We start from the raw sequence: 24,621 nt of genomic DNA, 5'->3' as shown, positions 1-24,621 counted from the left end.
GTTGATGTGTAAAAATGGTCATAACAGTTAGAAATATGACCTACTGTGCTGAAGAAATACATTCAAAGATGCTTCAGCTCTGCATCAGTTGCTAAGGCCTGAAAGCGAACGATCGACCCTACATCTGCGAGCCGGCCCCTCTGTACGAAGTATGATTAATCACCGTTAATGTTCTTACAACAGTATTTTTTCTGTGATTTAATAACCATCATTGGCATCATTGACAGCCGTGTGCTATAAAATTATATTTATGTTCAGTGTCTTGCACAACTACATTTCAAGAGGGCTGCTCACTGAACACAGAACTGAATGTACTATCTGAGTGTTGGTGATGCTCAGCACTCCCAATTTTGGAGGGGGAGGGGTCTTTGCAGGCCATAAAGAAACATTCATGCCTGGTCTAAATCTATCACAGAGGCCCACCAACAAAACAAGTATAGCATGGCTCTGTTTTCCAAGGTAGAATAAAACAACAAAGACAACAACAACAACAACAACAAAAACAAGTTTACTTTTTGGGACTGTAAACCTCAAAACTACAAATTTTAAACATGAATTACTTCATTTGAAGTGAAGTAACAGCACTGTGAACTTGAAGGTGTGAACTTGAACACACCCCATAGTTCTACTTTGTAAAATCTTTATCAACAGCAAACTCAAAGCTACCAGGTGAAGAAACAAGGACATATTTATCAAATTATGATAAAATATTCTTATAGTCACAACGAAAACAAGTATACTTAAATTGTAATAGGCCTCGTTGTGCACTTGACGTAAATAAGACATTGTTTATTGAATTATTTATTTTTGGTAAATGTTTTATATCTGTTTGACAGCAGTCATGTGTGTCAGTGCTGTATTACAACAAACCCTATGTACCACAAGAAATGTTTATTGTGCTGAGACTCCTAAGTCTCCTGCAGATTGTGGCGTCATAAGAACAAATCTTTTTATAAGCAGAGACACGATGTGCTTCCATCTCTTCACCCCCCACACCCCCCCCCACCCCCCTTCCACTTTCTTTCTGTGTCTCCGATTACTGTTGCGTTTTTCCCTCAGCTCTGATCGCAGCTCCCAGCTGAATCCCGAGAGCGGGAATATTAAAGATGCCAGGGCTCAGTGAAATGTTTGCAACAGCGTACCGCAGTAATGAGCACTGTTGTTGAAAGTAAGAGGGATAAATAATGGAGATGTGGAGCAGGCAAAGAGTCTCTCTGTAATTGTTGGGGATCATCTATTATTTACAGGCCTGTGAGAGAGGTACAAGCATTAAGCAGTATGGAAGTGGTATGGAAGAAGAATGGATGTTTCTGCGCTTCAGAGTACATAGACCTTTTCTGATTTCTTACATTTATAAAAGCACTGTAAGGTAGCTAAAAAAAAAAAAGTGAATGAATCAAATAATAGTCACAACTAGACAGAAAAATAACCCCAGAGAGCAGGAGACGGGAACCATGGAGTAATGGTGGAATATTCCTTTATGAGATAGTGTTGTCAACAAGTGTGTGTATGTGTTTTTCAAGAAATGACGAGCTACATCATCCTAACATTACACTCTTGGCTTTTTGATCAGCATCGGACACAAAAGGCTTGTGGGATTGAACACCAGAGCAGGCCCAAGTGACAGTTGTGGTGATAAAGTGTCACCATGGAGGTGGCTTGGACGGACACAGAGATTATAGCTGGGACTGTTGGTGACAAAACTGTCACAAAACCAATAACTCCAGGAAATACACAATGGATGATAGAGTCATTTCTCAAAGTGATGGCTGTCCCCCCCCCCGACCACCACCCCCCTCCCTCCCTGAAAGAACCCAATGTAGTTCCGGTGAGAGAAGTAAATTAATAATTTGGTATTTTCTTCTCCAGGGCTCCTAGCAAAGAACACACACCCAAACACACTCTTACACACATGCATGCACTCGTACCTGCCCCGTGTTGTAGCTGTTGACGATGACAGCCAATATGAAGACAGCCATGGTTCGATGCTCAGCCTGAAAATGAAGGACAGAACTCTAAGATTTTATTTTGGCTTCACCATTTCAGCACCTTAAGTGAGTAAAGTGTAGCACATTACTGTTATCTTACTGTACATGTGTTGACATGATTGCTCAATACTCACTGGCATGTAATTGTCAGCCAACACAGACAGGAAGTACTTGTGTCCATTGTCCTTCACCAGGTCAGCTTGACATGACTGCAGTGACATGGGGAGCGAAAGAAAAGCAGTCACTTCACTGCAGACATTGCTCAAGGTTACATTCCACTCATAAAGAATTCACATCAGTCCTGTTCTAACAAGTATTTGTCTGTGTCTCCCATATCTGTGCCTCCAAACCATGAATAAATACAGTTGGAAAACAGTTGTGTGTTTTATTGAAACATTTCCAAGGCTGAGGAATAATACTGAAGTGTATACAAAAAAAAAAAAAAAAAGGATGTTTATCGTCTCAGATATTGAATCATTTTACTTGAGTTTAAAAATGTGATGACTCACAAACACTTGGGAAGGTTATTTCCTACTCTGCCGAAATACAGTGTAAAACGGGAAGTTAACGGGTCGAGATCAAAGACACTGTCTGATGTGAAAAAGGTGTGTGGGAGTATGTGGTTCTAATAAAAGAAAAGAAATCAAGGAAAATTATTTCATAAGTTATTTTAAAACAAAACTGTCACTCCCTCTCAAAAACGAAGCATTATTTCATTGTGTAAAAATAAATAGCCTTACAAAGACACAACTAAAGCAGCTTTACCAATTTGCTTTTGAATCAAACTACCTCTAAGAATGTAACCTTCTAAAGGTTTCTGATTCCAACTGCTTTACTGATGACATCTAAAGACATAAATACACTGGAGGGAATGTTGACCACATCATCAGTGCAAATAAAAATGTTTGGCCCCTGATCTATTTGTGGATGCAGTAATGCCAAAATACACTGATCAGCCACAACATTAATGAAGTAGGTGGTTTTAAACCACCTAGTTTTGTGGCTTATCAGTTTTTACATGTATTAGCCAAATCTAACATTTCATTCTTTTGAATTTCTATCTACTTAAGTATCTCATCCTTTATTTATCCCTTGTGTCAGCTATTATGAGGCTGAGGAAGTTCTTATGATGAGAATAAAGCAGTGATGATCAAACAAATAAGGATTGAGAACAGTATCAGTGTTTGACATAACTTACGCTGTCCACAGCCAGGATTTTAGCCCAGATGAAAACCAGCAGTGGCCGCAGCTCTCTGGCTGAGCTCTGGAGCAGCTTTAGGACATAGGGGAAGATCCCTACTGACAGGGCCTGGAAACAACACAGGCACACACACATATACACAACACTGGTGTTTACAAAGCAGTGTGGACTTTGCAGCTATGTGCCAGACCCTGCTGCTAAACGCGACTGACAAATCTGACCACACTGGTGGTGTGAATAGTAAATATCTACACAAGACTGATAATTCAGCTGGACAGGAGATACGATTTGAGTACTGTCTGAAGCTTTTGGAGAACACAGTACCAACTTTTGCTCCTGACTGATTGCGGGTGGCGAGAGCAGTCGAGGCTAGAGCAATGCGTCTTGTCTGCACAAAATAAAATCATCGATACTCCTTTTCAGTTTCTTTTTGAGATTGTAAGAGGACTTAAAAGAACTTTGAAGAGTGGAGGCGGCTGCTTCCTGCTGCGTCCAACCTTTATGTTCACTTGCATTAATCTTCTCATCTCATTTCCTTAACACTAAAGCATACTGATGCAATTAGAGCTCCAGCATGATAAAAGGTCAGTAAACCTAAATTATAGAAAGGTAGAATGTTTTACTCAGTAGCTATTAATGCACACAGTTTAAGCTTTATGTGCCAAGAGCTATGAAGAAATAAAATCACATTTTGTAGTACGGCGCTCCTTAAAAATGTACTTGAAAAGCATATCAGCAATATATTTTTTATTTGGAAATGTGCCTGGATTATCCACATACGATATAGACTAATAGTTCCACTGAATGCAGAGAAGCAGGGATACGGTTTCTGGAAAGTTGACTAGTTGAGTTTTCAATTCCACTTTTCATAATAAACAAGACACTTTTCACTTTTATTGCACTGGGGAGAAGGCAGACATCTCAGTGACAGATGAGATCTCAGTGAGTTCTTCAGCACATAGATACACAGCTAGATACAATTTTATCACATAGGCCAAAGGATGTTCCTTGGTCTAACTAAAGTCCATCTATAATAGTATAAGAGTTTTGTCCTAATATTTATTTTGTGAATGTCAGACATAATGTTAATGGATCTCTTTTTGAATTAAGGAGTTAAACGCACCAGACTGACAGCCCACGGTCCCAGGTCCAGAAACCGTCCAAGCAGATCTAGAGCCCGCAGTCGATGCACCTGACTAAGTAAGACCTGAAAGAAGACAGAGGTCAGAGGTCAACAGTGCCACATCTATGCCAAGAGGAAACCTGAGATTAAAGGAAGAGGAGGAGGAGGAGGAGGAAGGACAGCAGGAGAAACGGCAGCGAGGAAGAGGAGGTGGAGTGAAACAGGTGGCTCTCCCACCACTCCTGCTAACCAACTGGCACCAGGTCAGACTTGTTTACTCGCATACACATACACACAGTGTGTGCATTTGTGTGGGCGACTGGGTGCGTCCTGTTGGCTGCGATTTCACTTGGCTTCTTAAGGAGGTACTAACAATACCAGAATGTGGGGGCCCTTTGGTTTAGGCGTATTTGTAGATGTAGCACAATCTAGTAGTTATAGGCTAAAATCATTCCAAGGATTCCAACACTTATATATAAAACATTATATCTAAATAATATATGTACGTTTGTATGGTTTATGTAGGATTAAGCACAGTGAAGGACAAAGCCTGCATGAGGACTGGACACCACTCCATCCCCATGAGACTGTCCCACAGTGCGTGTGGGAACAAGCATATGGAGGAAGCCAGGTCAACACACACACACACACACACACACACACACACTATATTATTAGCATCCTCCGTGTCTTTAATCTGGGAGCGTGACCACACCAACAGAATGAGGCCGAGGGAAGACCAGCGCAGCGTTGCCTCCGGCTCCAACACAGACCATGTAAACATGGATGTGGGCGTGTGTGACAGAGGGCTGTGTATGTGCTATAGGGATAACAACAAAATCCATCGAGCAAGGATAAAAAGGAAACCTCTCCCTGGCTTTGTCTTGATTCAGCCAAAGACATTTTATGCACATGATTCAAATAACACATTAGCTCACGTGTGCCTGTTTGTCATAACAGGGGGGAAAATTCCCTGAGCAATGCTGCTACATAAAAATGCATCAGAATGTGTGTGGTCTGTTTCTTTAATGGCCCAACACCTTGACTCCAATTTCCTCTTGTGCGATGAATAAGCATTTCCTAGCATCACGCTGTGTGTACGAGCAGTGAGACGCACACTGTCATGTTATGATATAACACACACGCATGCATTAATCACTCCAACGACACCTGAAGCCAAATGTGTGTGAACGTGAATATGCCGCTTTGAGCACAACTTCTCGCTTTTGAAACACTGTAATCCCTTTGCAAAAATCTGCTAATCCTTCCTGGATGAAATGGCTGTTGCCAAGACAACGCTGCCCTGTATCACTCCTTCAAGAGCTCTGTTGTCCCCACTTTGCTCATTCAATAAAGAGTATTATCAACAGATTACTCCAAGTTGTCCATTTATTGTCAGTCTTCGCATCTTTTAAATGCAGTCACATTCTATTCGGGCATAAAGTCGTGAATCCTCTTTATTTTCTTACGCAACTCTGAGCTTAAAGGGATAAATCCCGTTCATGTGATGTGAGAATGTCTGTAACATCAGAGAGAGAGTGAAGCAGCCTACTGTGCCCTCATGGTGTAAAGCTTCATAACGTTGCATAATCTTATAGGCTATTGCTGCTTTACTTCCTTTCATCAGCCCTCGTGTTCACATCACTAACTAACACACACACACACACACAAGCTTTCAACTGGCATCCAGCGCTCCCCAATCAGTCTCCCTTTTCCTTTGCTTTTAACATGTCCCAATAGAACGGCTATATGGATGGGCTGTGGCTCGCTGCAGCGCGCTGACTCAGCAGGAAATTACCATTCAACGTGGACAGTGGCAAACTACTACTACTACGCTGTGATATAATACAACATCACAACCGCACACCCCTGCAGGAGGGTGGTGGGAGGAACAATGAGGAAAGGGAGGGGAGAAACATCTGACTGCTGTAACTCAACAGCTGATGCAGTCGAGGAAGGTTTTGGCAAGATTTTCCCCTTCGATTAAAGCATCCCAAACAAATTTAACACCACTAAAAAACACACAGCAGACACTGTTCTTGTCAAGGCCTTTGTTTGCATGGTTGCATTTAGGACAACTGGCCTGTAAAATTCTGAGCTTCAGATGCAGAAAGAATTGTATTGCATGTCATGCTTTCGTGTATGCAGTGACATCAAGGAAAGGGTGTAATGGTAATATTCCATGCTAATGATGCAGGTGATGCATGTGTGTGCAATTCTTCTATTCAAACAGCTGCGATTCTTGCACAACGTGACACCTGCTACACAGGTGAAAGTGTCAATGTCAACAATATCAAGGAGGAGGAACTTTTCTTGTTCTTCAACGAGCTGCACCAGTAATGGATTTTAAAACTTATTCTGCTGTTATATATTCATCTAACATGATTACAAATGCAAGAGAAACCCTACCCAGATCCCTAAATGCATTTTCTCATCAATGTCCTAATTGTTGAGTGTGCGTGAATACCGCTGTCGTTTTAACTGCCCCCCCCCCCCCGAAAATAAAAATGTTTCACATTACACGTTGAATTATAATACTGAGTTATCACAAAAGAGAGAAACATTGGAGAAGGTTTTCGAAATGATTTTTCAAGTTCTATGGAGTTTTTTTGAAAAGCAGCTCAGTTTTTACCTGCTACTCAAAGACTTTCACATCTTATCTGGTTTTATAATTACCACAAATGCTTCAATGCCTCACGCTTTGCCTTCACGTGCTTCTTTTGAAACACGAGGGCATGTGTTGAACATGTTATAGAGATAAAGCAAAAAAAAAAAAGGAATTCAAAGGCAAAGAAAGAGTGTGTGTGTGTGTGTGTGTGTGTGTGTGTGTACCTGCAATACAATTGGCAGCTGCTCAGGAGGGTTCCTGTTCTCCACACCCATTGTCAACCACACCTGAAACGCTGTCAGCTGCTCCGCGAAGAAAGGGCTGTGCTGTGGACACAAAACACACACGCAACACACACACACTTAACATCATTTTGAGGAGTTTATTGTGCTCGCTCATTCCACTCTCTCCCAAACCTGCGCTTCTGCTCACGCGCTCACACCCAAAGGCAGTCTACAGAATTCAGCCCATCATTTCAGAAAAGCCCTGACACGAAGAGCTCAGAAGTGACACTGCATTGCAGTAATGACATAAATCCTGATCTATCATAATCACCTTCCCTCTTCTCTCCCTCTCTCTTTACTGCTGTGGCAGTTTGCCTGACTGATTGATTGGCTGCCGGCCACAGAGTTTTTGATCACGTCGAGTGTTAATATTGCTGCGGGAATTCCGACAGCATTGTAGACTGTTGATGGATGTAGAGAGGGGAAATATCATCGCTTTGTGGCTGGATGGCTAAATTATTGTGCACATAATCAAAGCTTAATAACCCTATACACACACTCACATACACACTACTCGGGGGGAAAAGTACTTTATGGCAGGTATAAGCCATGCTTAAAGATTGAACAGGTAATACTTTGTAATTTGGTAATGTGAAACCCACTGTTTCATATACATACATACTGGTATTATAATCACACTGTTTAAATGTACCTGTGTTTATATCAAATGTTTCAGTACATAATACATGTAAGACAATTATTCCTATTTAAATTAACATGACCTAAATTATATGGAGGGATTCACAGGTTTTAAAAAGTTTTTATTCAGCTTATTTAAGAGTTTAAGTTTTTTAAGTTCTGATGTCTTTTTTGAAGAAATAACACATGGAGTGGAGGTGCTCACTGCAGACTCAAGGTCCAGTATAGTAACTAAGTCTGTACATATATGTAGCCTGACAGGCAACGCTCTGCAGCTTAAAGAGTAGCACAGCACTCACGGCTACTAGTAGTGTGTTTAAATTCAAACTGTAAAAAACTACTGATGAAAAGTTAAGGTGCCCGTATCCACTGTAGACCTCTTATGACAGCACCATACACAATTATCCTGACGAGTGTTTCCTTATATTTGCTCAAACACAGCTACAAATCATAATCTGTAAATGTGAAAGGAACCCGATCAAATGGTTTAAGTTGTTTTTTTGCCTGTTTCATCTGTCTAGAGGCTATTCATTAATTATCTGTAATGGCGTCAGGTCTAGAGCCCACTCCTGAAATAGTCATACAGTCATTTCTTATGTTCAAGTCTCAATGGGGTCCAACACAGAGTGAGGAACTGGATGGTTAAGAATGAGCTTCATAGAATCTATTTCCAAGAAACAACACGTTTTTAAAATGCATATGTTGCTTTTTGTATCAATAACCGTTCAAGTGAAATCTGATTCCCTTAGGTGGACACAGTAAGACGTAGAATACAGAGTCATAGCTGAATAATGATCGATTTAAAAATAATAAATGTAAAATCTACTATGCAGATGTGTCTATGTGTCTTCTGCAGTCCTAAATCTAGCTGGCAGGAAACGGGGGTAAACAGTTCACAGCACATCAGAAAGGAATTAAAGATTCCTGAAAGAGGGAACAAGACAAAGAGGGGAGATCTCCTTTAGTGGTCCGCAGAGGATCAATTATGGTGCTGGTAAGTGTTTTCGACCAGAGTGCAGAAGAAAGTAGAGGAGGAGCGAGGATGGAAAACTGCTCCCGGGGGAGTGATGGAGAAGATGCCCACCTCTGAGGCCCAGGTGAAGGAGAGAAGAGACCAATTTAAAAATGCTATCATCAGGAAAGCGGCTCCGGTCCCACTTTTCTCTCTTTTTAGACTTTTCTGATTAGTTTGCATTCCAGAGAACATGTCGCCACTTTCTGATCTGTGCACACACAATCACACAATGATTTGTGTTGGTGCAGATATCTTAGGCCATCATTGCTTCAATCAGCCTCTCGCAGTATGTTTCACAGTCCCCTGCCACTTCAGTAAATATAACAAACACACCAGTGGCTGAAAGTGCAGGACCAGTGGTTTCAGCAAATATTTTTTATTTGACGCTCACACATGAATTATTCGACTTGACATTTTACAATGTTTTCCACTGGGACTGTGTGTGTTTGTGTGTGTGTGTGTTTGAGAGATTAATAGAGTTGTTGAAGATGTTGGTGGTGAAGAACTTGCAGTGCAGACAAGAATCGTTTGAGGTTTACAGGCGTCAGTGGTGGACAGATCGAGGATAAGAGCCATCGATCAACCACACACACACACGCACACACTTACTGGCACAATAACAGTCAAATGGAGCATCTTTAAAGTGAAGCTGAAAAGGCCTCAGTGTTTGTTTCCCTCTCTCAACACACCCACACCCACACACACACAGACACACACACTTACTCTGAAGGCGGTGCCCTCCTCAATGATAGTAGGCAGCTGAGAGAGGCAGATGTCTACAGCCAGGTCCCATGCTTGCCTGTGGAGAGGAAATGTACATACACGCAAAGAAACAGAGACGCACAAACACACACACACACACACACAAATGACATTTTAATTTTCAAGGAATTAGAGTGATGGTAGAGTGAAAAACGAAAATATTTTTGAGATTCTGATACTAATATTCAGAGGCAGTAGTCCACATACTTTGCTACCTTGAAATATTACTTAAGTACTGCATCAAAGTATAAGCATTACAATAAACTCCAAATGTCGAAGGTAAAGCACTGATTTCATAATAATAATTGATGCATTTAAGTATTATTACTACTTTGGTGGCTTAATCTATGGTAATACTGTATAATAACATATCAGTACAGCTATATTTTGTATTGATAATGCAACTGCTAACTAACGCTGTGAATTAAAAGTACAATATTTGCTTTTGAAATGCATACGGTGGAAAGTACATGGAAAACAAATCTCCATTGTCGGGCTCACTTTGTAACAAATTTGTCCTTTCTGTAACACACTTCCTTATCAGTCACAGGGTGCATTTGTCACCAATATCTGCAATTAGCCAATATTAGCCAATATAGCTCTTCCATACATATTTATTAAAATGTTAAAGGATTTGTGATATAAAGCAACAGAAGCAAATACTGCTGGCCCATACACACTGATGCTGACTTTTCAGATCTCTCCCTTTCTGCAGGTGCTCCCTCTTCCCTGCATACATATATGTCTTTAAATAATCAGCCTGAGGTGCTGGAGAGGGCAGGAAGGAGCTTTTAATCCCTTTTTAAACACTAGCTTTTCTCTCATGGTCATCATTTCTAATTGATGGGGTTATGTAACTCACATCAAACATTATCACAGGCTCTCTATTCTCTCTTTCCGCATGTTTCGCTTTCCGGCTCTTTATTCTCGCAGCAAATTGAGCTCAGGGCCTCAGTGGGGCTTTTTCCTCTCAGTTAGTACAAGTTAGGGATTGACTCATGTTCCCAGTCGATGCACTGCAATGTAATGTGATGTTGAACCAGTGACACTGAGTTTAGTCTGTCTGAGCTCTGTCTCCTTCTGCTGCTAAAGCCTTTTCCCATTAGTTCAGAGCTGTTTGATAGTGTTGCACTTTCGGTTGACAGCACAGTGTTGACAATTGAACTGTCATGTTTGCATATTACATATACAAGACAATTTAATTCCAGATTCATGTCAGCTGGTGTATGTAAACATTCAGGAAAGACAAACTGTAGCAACAAATGTCACATGTTCAGAACAAACATTACTGCAATATCAAGAACAGGTGCTACTCATTGCACAAACCTTACTACTGCCAAACAAGACCTAATTCAGAAAGAAATGGTTCTTTGTAAAATACAGATTGATGGTATGCAGACTTATTAAACTGAAAACTGTCCAACAAATTGAAAAAAAAACCTGTTCTCTGCTGCTTATGACTTCTACTCCAATTAGGGAAAAATGTTGCCATCCATGTATATGACATCTGTTTATATGTCAAAACTATAAAACATTTGAGTCGAGCTGCTTTCAAAATGCCTAACATGCAATTAAGACTAAGCAGTAGCTGAATTTTTTTTGGTTTGTTTACATATAGTGGTATGGTCGCTATAGTTTTTCCTGATACTCAAGGTCCCTCATTAAGCTAAACAGAATTTGAAGGTGAGACTGAGCGAAATTCTAAATGAGGTAACAAAACAGAGACAGACGCATCCTTCATACAACTCCGTTTAAAATCTCATTTGTAATGGTAGAGTGACAAATTAGCTATAAATGGTTCTTGTTTGCAGTGAAACACTATCGCCAGATTACTTTGATACTGATAAAGAATTTGAATTGATGTTGAGATTCCTGGAGAAGTTCTGGAGTTGTCATTTATAACAATATTGGTTTTCTGGAAATCAGGTTTTAAACAAATGGGTGCTGATATATTTGAGACTGAAACAATTATGTGTTCACAACACGGTGCATTTTTTGGTGGTGTCTGAGTCACTGTGAATCGGAAAATAAAATCATAACCGAGTTAAATTTCTAGCGCACACAAAAAATGTCGAGATTCTTTTTATTTTCATGTACTGTTTCTTTCATGCCTGTGCATGCAGATGTGTGTGCATTCAAGTGCTTGAAAATTGTGGGTCTTAAATGTAACAAACATTTAAAAAAAAAGAAGAAACTGAAAAGTTGTTTGTTTGGGTTTCATAACTCTAAGTACTGAAATTGAAATCTGTATCTTGTCAAAAGCAATTAGTCCCTGCTGATGTTTATGTAATCCAACAGTGATGGATTAACTCAGATGATGCCTGTCAATACGAATGAGCATCCCCCACTTATCCCCCAAACTTTCCTCTGTGTGTGTGTGTGTGTGTGTGTGTGTGTGTGTGTGTGTGTGGTATGTGAGATGAGAGGGCAACAGATAACAGAAGAGTGTAAGGGACCAGTTGGCAGCTGACTAAGCTCTTTTTCCCTGTTGCTTGCAGAGACTGGTGCAGCGACACACACACACTCACACACACACACACACTCCCACACTACAACTGCCCACAAGGGAGTAATCAGCCTTTGGTTTATCTGCTCTCCCTTATTCTGCCCCATTTGAATAACAATTGCTGTTTGTGTTTGGGCACCAACATCAATCAATGAGCCTCCAAAGTACCTAATTCCCTCTCTCCATCCTCCTCACCCTTTCCATCTATGCTGATCCAAACTTTTATTTTTCGACTTGCCTTTTATCTCTGGCACTTCCGTTTTTTTTTTGAAAATCATCCTCTCATTCTTGTTTCCGAAAATCTTTAGGTCCCACTCTGCCATTGCTCTGTCCTGCTTAATACTGCATGTGCTGCTGTGAAATAAAGTGCAACCCCTTAATTTCTTTGGCGGTGAAGAGTGCAATATACCCACAGCCTAAAGTAAAGTGAGCCAGGAAGAATGACCATTGCTCACTCAAGAAAGGAAGGAGCAGGGGTTTTTGTTTGTTTGGTTTGGTTTGGTTTTCAGCACCAGCTAAACAATGAGCTGAGAAGCTGACGTGCAGGACAAATTAGTAGGATAATGGCCACTGTAAAACAACTTCTGGTGCACATTCTGGGCTCAGGGAGCAAGACAGACATTTTGAAACTTCAAACAAAGTTTCTCTGCACTGGTATAGTTTTATTTTTTTTATAAAGGCCTCTGCTTTTAACCTACATCTGCCATCTACAAACAGAGATGTCCATCTTGTCCCACAAAGTCTTTTAGTTTCCCTCAGAGAACAAGTGATTGCTTGCAGTCCTCATATTCAGATGCAGGTTGTGTGTGTGTGTGTGTGTGTGTGTGTGTGTGTGTGTGGCCAGTCAAAGCAACAGCACTACAACCTTGTGTTTGTCTAAGCTGGCTTCTATTAGTGAAGATAGCTGAGGTGGCACTGAGAAACAAAAATAATGGAAATTATATTTATCATAAACTAGGTGTATGCATATGCTACGGGGCAGAAGCAAATAAAAACACCTACACGTTTGGCTCACACTTCCTCACACAACATTTATTTTGAGAAGTTGTGAGAAATATTAAAGCCGTTCTTTGTATTTGTTTGTTTTTACAATACACAGACGAACGTCTTGCTATCAAACTATCTCTTGCATTAATATAAGCTGTAAGACTCTTTTTTTCCTTCGTTTTACTTACAGATCAGTGACTAGTGAGGTAGTGACAGAATAGAGTTAACAACAAGAAGAAAAACGGACACGGCTTTCTCAGTTTATTGGACCAGATGGTTCCTAGCTGTTTTTTGACAGATCAATTCTGACTCTATTTTCAATCACAGTTGATTCACTGTTGATGTATGTGTCTGTTTGAGGACTGTTAATTATGGTAAATTTAAAAATCACTGAAAACAGAAAAAGGACACTTTTTCACAGTTGTAAAAAATTGTTTTACTAATTTGTTTTCTAACCAGCTAACAAACATATTTGAAACTAGTCCAGGTTAACCTGAAAGTCTTTCTCTGTAAATTCTCACATTCTTTGACCATCACATGGGCAATATGGCCAAAATATTACACCTTAATTGTTTTCATTGTTCTCTATATTAATTGTTTTCATTGTCCACATAAACCCCTGAAAAACACAGCTACGGTGACATGTGCCATATTGATAAAGAAAATCATTATTAAAAATACTGTTTTTTACATATCTGTATCCCAAGTTTGTGTCTGTATGATGCCCAGTTACAGACAACCCACTGATAACCAATCAACATATGGCTACGCTTTTTTTTTTTCCACAATCCTCTTCTAATCATCTGAATAAATAAATTACATGACCAACTGGACAAAAAGTTTTACATTTGTTTCCTAGATTAAGCCAATCTTCCCAGGAGTGAGGATCCCAGAACATCCACAAGTACAAAACAAGTACGATTTGTTTGGATCTGGTGCCGAGGGAAAACCTCTTCTGCTAAAAAGAACACGAAAGCACATGGACCAAAATCTGGATTGAATGCAAAGTCCGTAAACTAATAAAAATCTTCATATTTCACTGTGGGTAAGAATGCATTTAAGTATTTGTTCAATGACGGTGGACTATTCCTTTAGCGGAGTAGCAAGAACTGCTGGAAATATTTCTTTTAGGCACAAAATTGCCCGTTTTTCCAATTACCTAAGGTAATAAAATAAATGGTCAGAAAAACACCAATTACACTGCTAGTAGCTGTTTTCAGCCATGGAAACAGTGGATTTTTTTTCATATAATAAATGAGTGCATAACTTTTGGAGCAAATAAGCCCGGAGGCAAGTTTGCCATTTATGCATAAGTGGCCAAGGTGAAGGCATTTTTAATATCTGTATTGCTTTTAAAATCATTAAATATGCATACATACCATAACTTAAAGAACAAAACACTGTGTGTATCATCTAATCAAATAATGTTTCCGTTAGAACCTGTGATGACTCTGTGTGTGAGCAAACATCCAGGCTTTGTGGGTGACTCTGTCGGCGTGTCTTACCACATGGCGTGCATGTATGTAGGGGGCAGACGGGGACTGCTGACCGGTGTACAGTTGTACGACCTCATTATCCTCTCGGCTAATAAGAAATTGCGGAACAAGCTGGCCACCAGCAGGTCCTGACGAAACAACTTCTGAAACAAATCTAAGGACAGAGAGAAAATAAACATTATCCATCGGAAACTGAACGAATTAAATTAACGACGAATGACGAATGAGTGAATGTAACTAACCGGGCAAAAGAAGGAAGTTTTCTTAGAGCGAAGCAGCCACTTTGGAAAAAAAAACCCGGGCTAGTTTTTGTGTATGCTCATCAAACATAGAGGACAGTGGTATGAAGATTAAAGCTCTGCGTCGCAGTCACATTTGTATCTGCTCTTTAATGTATTCAACTAATTCACCGTAATTGGATCAGGCCAATTCCATCCCAATCTCTGTGGCTTATGGTTGTGCTTCTCCTGTTAGTGGGGAAAAGTGTGTGTGTGTGTGTGTGTGTGTGTGTCTCCGGGAGACAGTGCCTGATAACTCTGTGCTTGCAGTTAATATTGGACTGTTTTAAGGGTTTGGGATAGTGTGTGGGGGTGTGTGTGGATTAGGTGTGCAGAGCCTTCATTACAGGGATTCTCTCTGATGTGGGCTGCTTCATTAACAGCAGAGCCTGAAGGGTTTAAAAGGCTTTGGCAGCCATCAGCAGCGTCACATTGCTATTCTAGCTGGGATACAGTTCGTCTCTGGAGAGTCCAAGTGTGCCTCTACAGTATGTTTGAGCGTGAGCTTGTCTGTGGATGTGCGTTGCATACAAGAGACAGTTGATCAGCTAAAATGATCAATAATCTGTGTGTGCTGCATGTAAATGGCAAATTAAGCTCAAAGGAAAGTGTGCTGTGTGCGTGTGACAGTGTGTGTGCTGTCCCCACAGTTTAGTTGCTTTTATGTCCACAAAGTTGTAGCTAAAATGATATCCCACACTTACTGTGCTAGACACTCTAAACACAATTAATCTCAATTTAAGGAGCCAACCTGCACTTACTGCACGTCTGGCATTTTATATAAACATCTTCACTGTTTCCTACCACTGGGGATGTTCTCAAAGTTTTAGTATTGCTGACGCTTCGCTACTGTATTGCTTTTAATAGGTGCCCTAATTTGGACTTCCTGGGAGCTGAAACACACGGGCAATTTCATTTTTCATCATTGCCCAGATATGTACAAATAACGATTTTGTGTACAGTTTCACAACTTCCCGCTCAGATGGCTTTACAAGTATATTTTCACCTCTAACACAAGTTCGCTCCTTAGATTCCGCTTTAAAGGGGAATCCCAGTTTAGTTCAGAGTGGTCTTTTTTTATCTGGATGATGATTATAGTGATACAGGTTTGTTTCCGTTGTACTTGCTAAGTTAGCTTAACATTAGTGACACAAGTTGGTTAAAAGATACTGTGTTAATAAGCCATTTTAATCTTTCCAGCTGCCTCTTTAAACGAGAAGGTTTTTATTTGTTCTTCTGATGACCCAAAAGGAAAATGCATCTAGAAAAAGGACTAATAGATGTTTGGTCACCATTTTAAGTAACATTGAGCAGGGAGGCTGAAGTAAGCTCCCCAAAGCCACAACCAGCTTTTACACAGAGGGGAAATACTACACAGTGTGTGCAATAGCGTTCAGGTCTGCTAATCTGGTTTGGTTATGGAAGAACACTGAACCCCAACTTAGTTGCTTCCGGTGTCATTGGTGTTCCCATCGGTGTATGAGTGTGTGTGTGATTAGGAGTGTGAATGGGTGAATAAGAAGCTGTGTAAAGCGCTCTGAGTGCCGATAGGTAGAAAAGTGCTATATAAGTGCAGACCATTCACCAGTTTCTGTAGTTTGGTGAGTACAATGTAATTGTATTACTTAAATAAAAAGGTTTTTAATGTTCAATAAATATTACACACAGTAAGTAAGTCGCTCATATGTGATACAGGCTATGTTTAACCTTGCAACCTTAAAGAGTGAGTCCATGTATGTAAGGTCTTACCTCTGGGGAGCACATTCCAGGCAATGGTGTCAGTTATGGCTGTGAAGATCCAGTTGAGCTCTCCGAGGGGAGTGCGTCTGTCGTTGAGCCTGCCAGGGATCCTGCACCACACACACACAACATAACACAGATGGCCCTGTGTCAGCCGCACTCACGTTGTATGGCACATAGCTGACTCAGAGCACTAAGTGGCAATTGCTTAGTAGTATTATCACAACACATCTGAAGGAATTTGCATTTACAGGCACTTTACAGGCTCTCACTCAGGAAGATTAACAATGTGTGCACATTTGAATATTCATATGTACCCTCATGTGCAGAGCTTCTGTAAACCAAGAATTTATAAACTGAGTAACATGAGGTACAAGAAGGGAAAGAAGGCAGCTTTTAGTTTCGATTTAGAGGTGATGTGTAACAATTTTAACTCAGATGTCTCAACAGAATAAAGTTAAAGGAAAAACCTGTGTTCTGACTTGACCTAGAGTCAGGGAATCTCAGCAGTGACATATCTGCAACATGCTCCACAGAGATCTAATTATTGATAGGCCTTCCCTTCACAGCTAAGGTAACCTGCTCGCAGAAAAAGATGGCAGTCTATTAGGCTCGGCGGGAAAAGTTGAAATTAGGCAGAGGTTGAACTCTGCAAGGAGGGTTAGGGTTATGCAATCAGACAATTTACAGACATGAGTTTCAGTGATAAATTTGACCACATCAACACAGTCAAATGCAAAAGAAAGAGCTGCTTTTTGGAAATCATAAGTAGTTAAACCTTTTTTCCCCCCCTCACTAAATCTTAAGTTGACATTGATACAGCAACGTAGTCCCACAGTTACGCACCTATAACATGCACTAGATGAACCTGTGTGTAAAGCAAAACCAAACATCACTTTTCACAGAAACTCTTCCACTTATAGTCTGGAAATATAAAACCAGATTCTAATTATTCTGTGACTGGAGAGTGGGAGACAATGGAAATGAGAGCAGGGTATTATCTATCAGACAGAGCCCAGGATGATGCTATAGTAATTACTGTAGCAAAATCGAGAAAATTTCATTTACTACACCTAGCTGCCTGTCTCGTAATGAAAACTATATAAAGCGGCGAGGGAAGACTGGGGATAAGGACCAACACCAGCTGCCTAAGAGATTCATGTATTACAGCTAATATGAGCCACAGAGAAATTGGTGTCTGGGTAAAGCAAAAAAAGAGAAATATTCTTTAAATTAATGAAACAATTTACTGAAAATGAAACACAAATGAGAGAAGCCACTTTTACAACTTCAATCATTAAAGCTAACAATACTGCATATGCGAGAATGTGTTTCAAGACTAGAGAAGACATGATGTCTTGGGGATGAGAGGTTAGTTCTTGTTTCTTTTTTTTTTTTTTTTTAATGGAAGCAGGGACTCATTAAAACAACAAAAATCAACATGCTAAGTGATTTCAAAATGCCTCAAACAAATGCTGATGACGTATTGGGAAACCTTAGTTCGTCAATGCAAGAAGAGGTTTCTCAATCAAATGAAACACATTCACTAATGGACAAAAGCAGCTTTGAGTGTGCAGTAGACTGAAAAACAATGATACACTACAGTTATGCTCTTAATTGCAAAATAACAGTCTAAGTTGATGTTGCAGCAACATTTTTATTTTTCAAAAACAGTGACAGGGACCCCCAGTTTAAGCTTCTCCAAGGACAGTACTGTATGTACTATAATGAGGGTCTTGGCATGACCGACTCCAAAATGCAGAACATTGAGAACCTGTAAATGCTTTTTTTTTTTCCCCTCCCCAATTTATTCCCATCCCAGAAATGTCTTCACACACCATCACTGTCAAATATTTTCTCTCCACTGAACTTTTATAATCATTACTTGGTGCATTGGAACACTGCATAGAAGGATTAAATGTAGTCATCATCAACTGTCAATAAATGGCTGTGACGATTGGAAAACACCTTCAAAATATATAACCACACACAAAGCAGGTCAGCCAGCATATTAAGTCAATCAGCACCTCACTAAAATGGTCATAACACCATATAATGTGTTTGAACTCTTCCTGACCTAAAACTCCCATTTCCAACTCTAAGTGACCAGTAATAGCAGCAGCGAGGCTCCTGGCAGGTATGGGTCCAATATAAAATTATGACAGGCCTCTCCTGAGCCTTTTGAGTGCTTGCCAAAGGTGTTTGGCAAGTCAGCAACAAGGATGAACACACTCAGCAGTTCATACCCCTGCTCTGTATCCAGTTTAATACACTAGAGAAGGAAAACAACAGTGTATGGTTGAATAGACAAATAATCTTTGAATTGATGAACAGAGTGGAACCAAGCTCTATGTGGAATGTTTAGGTTGCTGTCACAATCAAAAGTGGGGACTTATCCTTTCTTATTCATGTTTAAAATTAAAAAACATAATATAGGAGAATGTGAGTTCAGACAGATTTGTGTGTCACACACTGTGTATAGAACTCCTCTCCTCTCAAAACCTTTAATAGAACCATGTAATGAATTGATTTTAAATTTGATTTTTAAAAAAATGCGCAGCACTGCATGTGAGCTGCTTTACGTTGTGCTGCAAAGGGCTCCACTGTCACCAGAAACAGGGCAGTGGTTTCGATTTAAGAAGTTGACAATTTGTGTCACGTTAGGGGTTGAATGGAAGATCACGTGCAAACACTGTGGGTCAGTGTGCGCCATCTGCAGTATGATGCAGAGTTATATGATTCTTTCAATAATTAATTCCAACTCCAGCTCACTGGGGGTCAGACTCACAGTGAAACACCCAGAGAGATGCTGTGTAAAGAGATCAGCTGACGGCCTGCATCAGCTCCACGTGAGATGAAAGAGAGGGATATGAGTGTTGGGTGGGGGGAGACTACACGCATGAGACGCTGAAGCCGGAGAGAAGCTGAACATTTCGTAAGCAGGTAAAATCCACATGCACTGTGCATCGTGACTCTTCTATCTGAAAGGCTATTGTGATTGGATACGGCCAGAATGTGTGTTGGATGTATGTGGGAAGCGGAGACAGAAGGATGCACAGATGGAGCAGAGAAAAAGAAATGATCAAACTCATAAACAAATGACCAACACAGAACTACTCAAAGCTGACATTATGTTGAATCCATTTTACAACAAATGCCAGTAATATTTTGAGGGTGATGAGTGTTTGACACGTGATTTCCAATTGTGTGTGACCTTTAAAAAGGTGTGAAAATGTGCCCAGTGAGTGGTTGGTGAGCGTCCTGTCCATTAGCTATTTTGTGTGTGTGTAGTCAGGACATAGGAAAAATGATGACAAAGGGGGAAAGAAACTGCTAAATACATTTTGAGACGTATCACACAAGATGTTTTTTAAATCCTGAACAATGACACGCTGTCCCGCATCTCTCTGTTGAGGTCTTTAAAGAAAAGCAACCTAGTACGATTTGTGGCGATGGTGTTGCTAGGATACAACAAAGTCAGCTAACTAACTGTGCTCCAGAAGTTACAGTTAGGTTAGGATGGGGCCTGCTGACTCAATGTGTGGAGTAGCGGGTTGGGATGCAGAAGGCCGCGGGACCAAATCCCACCCCTGCCCAGCCATGAAGGGCTGCCTTGGTGCCATACCAGAGCGGTGGATGGGAGGATTACGGTGTAGCGACCCCTGAAGGGACAAGCCAAAAGCCGTTGATCTTAAGCTACTCTTACGGCTACAGTTATGGTGTCAAACCATAAAAAAAATGATAAGAAAATATAGATCAAAACTTCTTGCAAAAAACTTGCTATTACTGCTTGGCTTGAAAAAAGCGGGGGGGGGGGGGGAGGGGGGGCTCACTGCTTTTTGTGGGGCACATAGTCTCGTACATTGTCCTTCCATTTAGAAGTTCTATATCGACTTCTGTTAGTGAGAAGTAAGCGGCAGTCAACTCGTTCATAGCTGTACAAGGTATATACAGTACGTACAGGGTACAGGTCCAAAAAGTGCAAGTTACAGGACTAATATTTGTGTTTCAAGGTAAATATTTCTACTTTTTGAAGAACTCATTATACACAAACCACACACGCTGGTATATTTACTACTAATACTCGCTCAAGTCTAATTTGTGCTTTTAGTTTGCCCCGGGACAGATATGGACACGCAGTATTGACATATACATTCTTCATGTTACAGTTGGCGATATCTGTGGTATTTCTTGCGTTGAATAAACATTGCATAAAAAAAATGTTAAACTTTAGCATTTAACTGTTGTTAGAATGTTGGCCTGGCTTCTTAAAGCAGAGGTGAGATGGCAAATGGGTTCAAGACCATTTTTGTTTTATGAGCCCCGATGGTATATATTATTTAACACTGAGGGACATCGGCTGAGTCAACATCTAATCTTCTGTACAACATGCCAGACAAGCAATGAACCAGAAAAAAAAAAAAAAAAAAACACTTTTAAAGCATCAGGGATGCTGACATGTCAGAACTGAGACAGAAAGCCAATCTGTACCATTAATCTTTGACTTTTCATCTCGACAGCACATTTTTACATTTTAGTGACATGGACCATTTTTTTTTTTTTTAAATCAAATTATGAACATTGCTGTTATCAACCAATTTTCCAAAATTGAGTCCCACCCTTTACATTATTTCACTGGAATGCCTCTTATAAATTGTATACTTTACTAATGCTATTCCACATTGTTCAGAACTGACAGTTCAGATCGGATTGTAGCAGAGCATTCAGAAAGATTTGGAAAAGGTCAGAAGCTTCTGCAGCTCTCTCCTCTAACCTTGCTGGCTTGTATTAGTATGCAATCCTGCTGTGTATGTGTGTGAAGCAGACAGTTAACATGAAGAGCAGAGCACAGGATCTTATAAAACACAGCCAAATGACCTACGTATGGCTGATTCACCTTACAGTCTGAAGGAAAACTGTTTTCTCTGCTACTGCTCCTGGCTGTGAATGATGAGAGGCTGTTACAAAAACTCTACCTCCAATATGGTGGAATTGTTCTCAGTGTCTCTTTTGCATGTGATGGAGTACAGGAGACTTTATTCCATCCCTGCAAAAGACTAGTTAGTGGCAGTTTGTTTTGACTTCCATAGAAATTATTTTGCATTTGATTATAAGGTGGAAGACCGAATGTGAAGCCTGTGAAACTGTCATTTCTTTTATATCCCTTTTCAGTGTTTTACAGGAAAACGAGAACAGCTGAAAATGGTTTTCTAAGAGCCATCTCTGACGTAAACCACTGTGACGTTTGTGGGTGAAAAGACTCCATTCTTTATTCTGCCGAGACAAGGGATTAAAGATGAAGAGGATGTAAGAGTTTGAGCATGAATGAAGGCCCTCGGTGTTGTCAAACCTACCATCTGATGTTGGTGTGGTTGAGACCATCCAGAAGGTACAAATAAAACAAAATGGAGAAAACAAAAAAGGATTTATTTCTTCAAATATATTCAGCATCGCCTTGGGAGTAAATTGAGAGTACTGTTACATGCAGTATTAGGGCATTTCTTGCATTGTATTCATTCATATAAAAACAGAAGTGGAGCCCGACTGACAGGTGAAAAAGATGAATAGAGATAAAATGAAAGCTGCAAGTTTTCTTTTCTTTAATTAAAATGCAAGAGAAAAAAAAAGCAAAAAAAAAAAGAATAGTAACAAATAAGATACAGCCCCAAATCCAAAAAGGTTGGGAAGATGTGAAAATGTAAATAAAAATAGAATGCAATGATTTGCAAATCTCATCAACCAATAGTTTATTCACAATAGAACATAAACATATCAGACATATCAAACTGAAAGATTTCACCATTTTATTATTTCAGCTTTTTTGAAATTTGATGGCAGCAACACATCTCAAAAAAGTTAAGATGTTGGAGAGGAGCCTCTCCAATGTACAGTGCATCCAGAAAATATTCACAGTGCTCAACTTTTTTCACATTTTATTATTGGAAAAAACCTGCCTTATTCCAAAATGCCAAAGCTCATTTAAAATAGTCTGAAGCAAAATTAAAAACTGTTTTGTGGTCAGAAGCCTGTACCTCTTATGGTATGGGAGGGGGGCATTAGTGCCTATGGTGTGGGCAGCTTGTGCTGAACTGGCCTGCCTGTATTCCAGACCTTTCACCTATAGAAAACATCTGGAGCATCATAAAATGAAAAATCTGGCAACAAGGGTCCAGGACTGTTGAGCAGCTAGAATAAGAATGGGACAACATTCCTGTCCTAAGCGCCAGCAATTGGTCTCCTCACTTCCCAGACAGTTACAGACAGTTGTTAAAAGTTGTTAAAAGGTACACAATGGTAAACATCACCCAATTCCAACTTTTTTGAGATGTGTGGCTGCCATCAAATTCAAAATGAGCTAATGTTTTCCATGAAATCATAACATTTCTCAGTTTCAACATCTGATATGTTGTTTATGTTCTATTGTGAATAAAATACAGGGTTGATGAGATTTGTAAATCATTGCACTGTTTTCATTTACATGTTACTATTTGGGAATTGGGGTTGTAAAAGTACGGGACAAAAATATTAAAATAACAATATTCCACATTACTATTGCATTCTAGCAGCATTCACAGTACAGTCACATACAGTTTGTGCCACAGTTTTTTTTTTTACCGTGCTATTATTTATTTTACCAAAAGTAAACGAAAAAAAAAAAAAACATCTGGTTGTTACTAAGTACCCCCTTGCTTCTGGCAGAGTATTTATAAGGGCAAGTTGCACTCAGGTGCTGCCAATCATGATCTATTGATTAATTGATCGGTAGAGAACATTACCAGAGGAAGCGTGGAGGAGAATGAAAGGGGCTGCTCATGATCCAAAGTATACCACCTCATCTGTGAAGCCTGGTGGGGATACTATTATCACAGGGTGATGGATGGCCGCCAGTATCACTGATTATCTTGCGTTAACTGATGATGGGACTGATGGCAAAAGCAACAGAATGAATTCAGCATTGTTTAGGGCAGCGGACATAGCTGCATTAAAGACATAGGCCAGAGCATCGCCAGGCAAGACACCTAGCACCTGGTGATGTCTGCCTGGAGGCAGTCATTGACCGTGTGTTTTATCTAAATATTAAAAGCGTTCGAGCAATATTTTAACACCTAGTATTAACACTCTGCATTAGAACTCACTGTCTTGACTTAGAGAAAATCTTGCTTGTTTAATTTCATATGAATATTAGTATAAGAAGGTTTCAAACAAAAGCCTGGTCCCTCTTCACAGATGTGGTAAACGCTTAGGTTACTAACTGACAATTTACTTGAAAACAGTGTTCACCTGACGAGGTTGATTAAACCGGTACAATTGTCTCTCACAAAAAATGTTTAAGTTTGGACAAGGGAAAAAAGTCATTGTGGGGGTCAGTCTTTTACCTGGAGCCAAACACACACACTCACACACAAACTCTTCAGGACAATGGATAATGGTAAATGGCCGCTTATATAGCGCTTTTATCCAAAGCCTTTTACAATGTTGCTTCTCATTCACCCATTCACATACACACTCACACATTGATGGCGGTGGCTGCCATGCAAGGTGCTCACCTGACCCACTGCGAGCAACTTGAGTGACTTGTCGAAGGACACTTCGACACGTAGCCGGGACTGCGGATCGAACCACTGATGCTGTGGTCCGCGGACGACTGCCTTACCAGCTGAGTTACAGCTGCCCCGCTGTCTCTGCACAAGCTCACTTTAAATCTAATCATGATGCAAGAAGTGCATATTGTTCATGTGTGCGTACACGCCATCCCTGATGGGTTTGTAAAACTACTAAAACTTTGGATATGACATCCATATTGAGAGCTAATATCACGAGGAGTGTGTGCCCAAAAGCAAGAGATGTTCTGCACTCAGCACCCAGAGGTTTACCGAACAAATGTGGAGCTTTAAATCTGCCTAAATACTGCTACTTTGGCTGCAAGGGGAAAACAGAGGCAGAGAATAATATCTGCCGAATTGAAAACAACTGAGAGAGCGCTGACATCAAGA

General features: G+C 40.2%; 1 protein-coding gene across 4 annotated transcripts in view; it reads right to left on the bottom strand.

Moving 5' to 3' along the window:
* The window catches only part of rptor (regulatory associated protein of MTOR, complex 1), a 142,440-nt gene that overhangs the window by 48,622 nt on the left and 69,197 nt on the right, over positions 1-24,621 (bottom strand). For all 4 annotated transcript variants that reach the window (XM_067498392.1, XM_067498389.1, XM_067498390.1 and 1 more), the window contains 8 exons: positions 16,637-16,737; positions 14,619-14,763; positions 9,582-9,657; positions 7,145-7,246; positions 4,313-4,396; positions 3,187-3,297; positions 2,123-2,197; positions 1,929-1,994 (listed from right to left, as the gene is read on the bottom strand). In XM_067498392.1, coding sequence (XP_067354493.1) covers positions 1,929-1,994; positions 2,123-2,197; positions 3,187-3,297; positions 4,313-4,396; positions 7,145-7,246; positions 9,582-9,657; positions 14,619-14,763; positions 16,637-16,737 — 760 coding nt within the window. The remainder of the gene's footprint in view (positions 1-1,928; positions 1,995-2,122; positions 2,198-3,186; positions 3,298-4,312; positions 4,397-7,144; positions 7,247-9,581; positions 9,658-14,618; positions 14,764-16,636; positions 16,738-24,621) is intronic.

Source organism: Channa argus, chromosome 3 (assembly GCF_033026475.1).
Source record: "Channa argus isolate prfri chromosome 3, Channa argus male v1.0, whole genome shotgun sequence".
NCBI classification, from domain to species: domain Eukaryota; kingdom Metazoa; phylum Chordata; class Actinopteri; order Anabantiformes; family Channidae; genus Channa; species Channa argus.
This window is presented reverse-complemented; position numbering and strand designations above follow the sequence as displayed.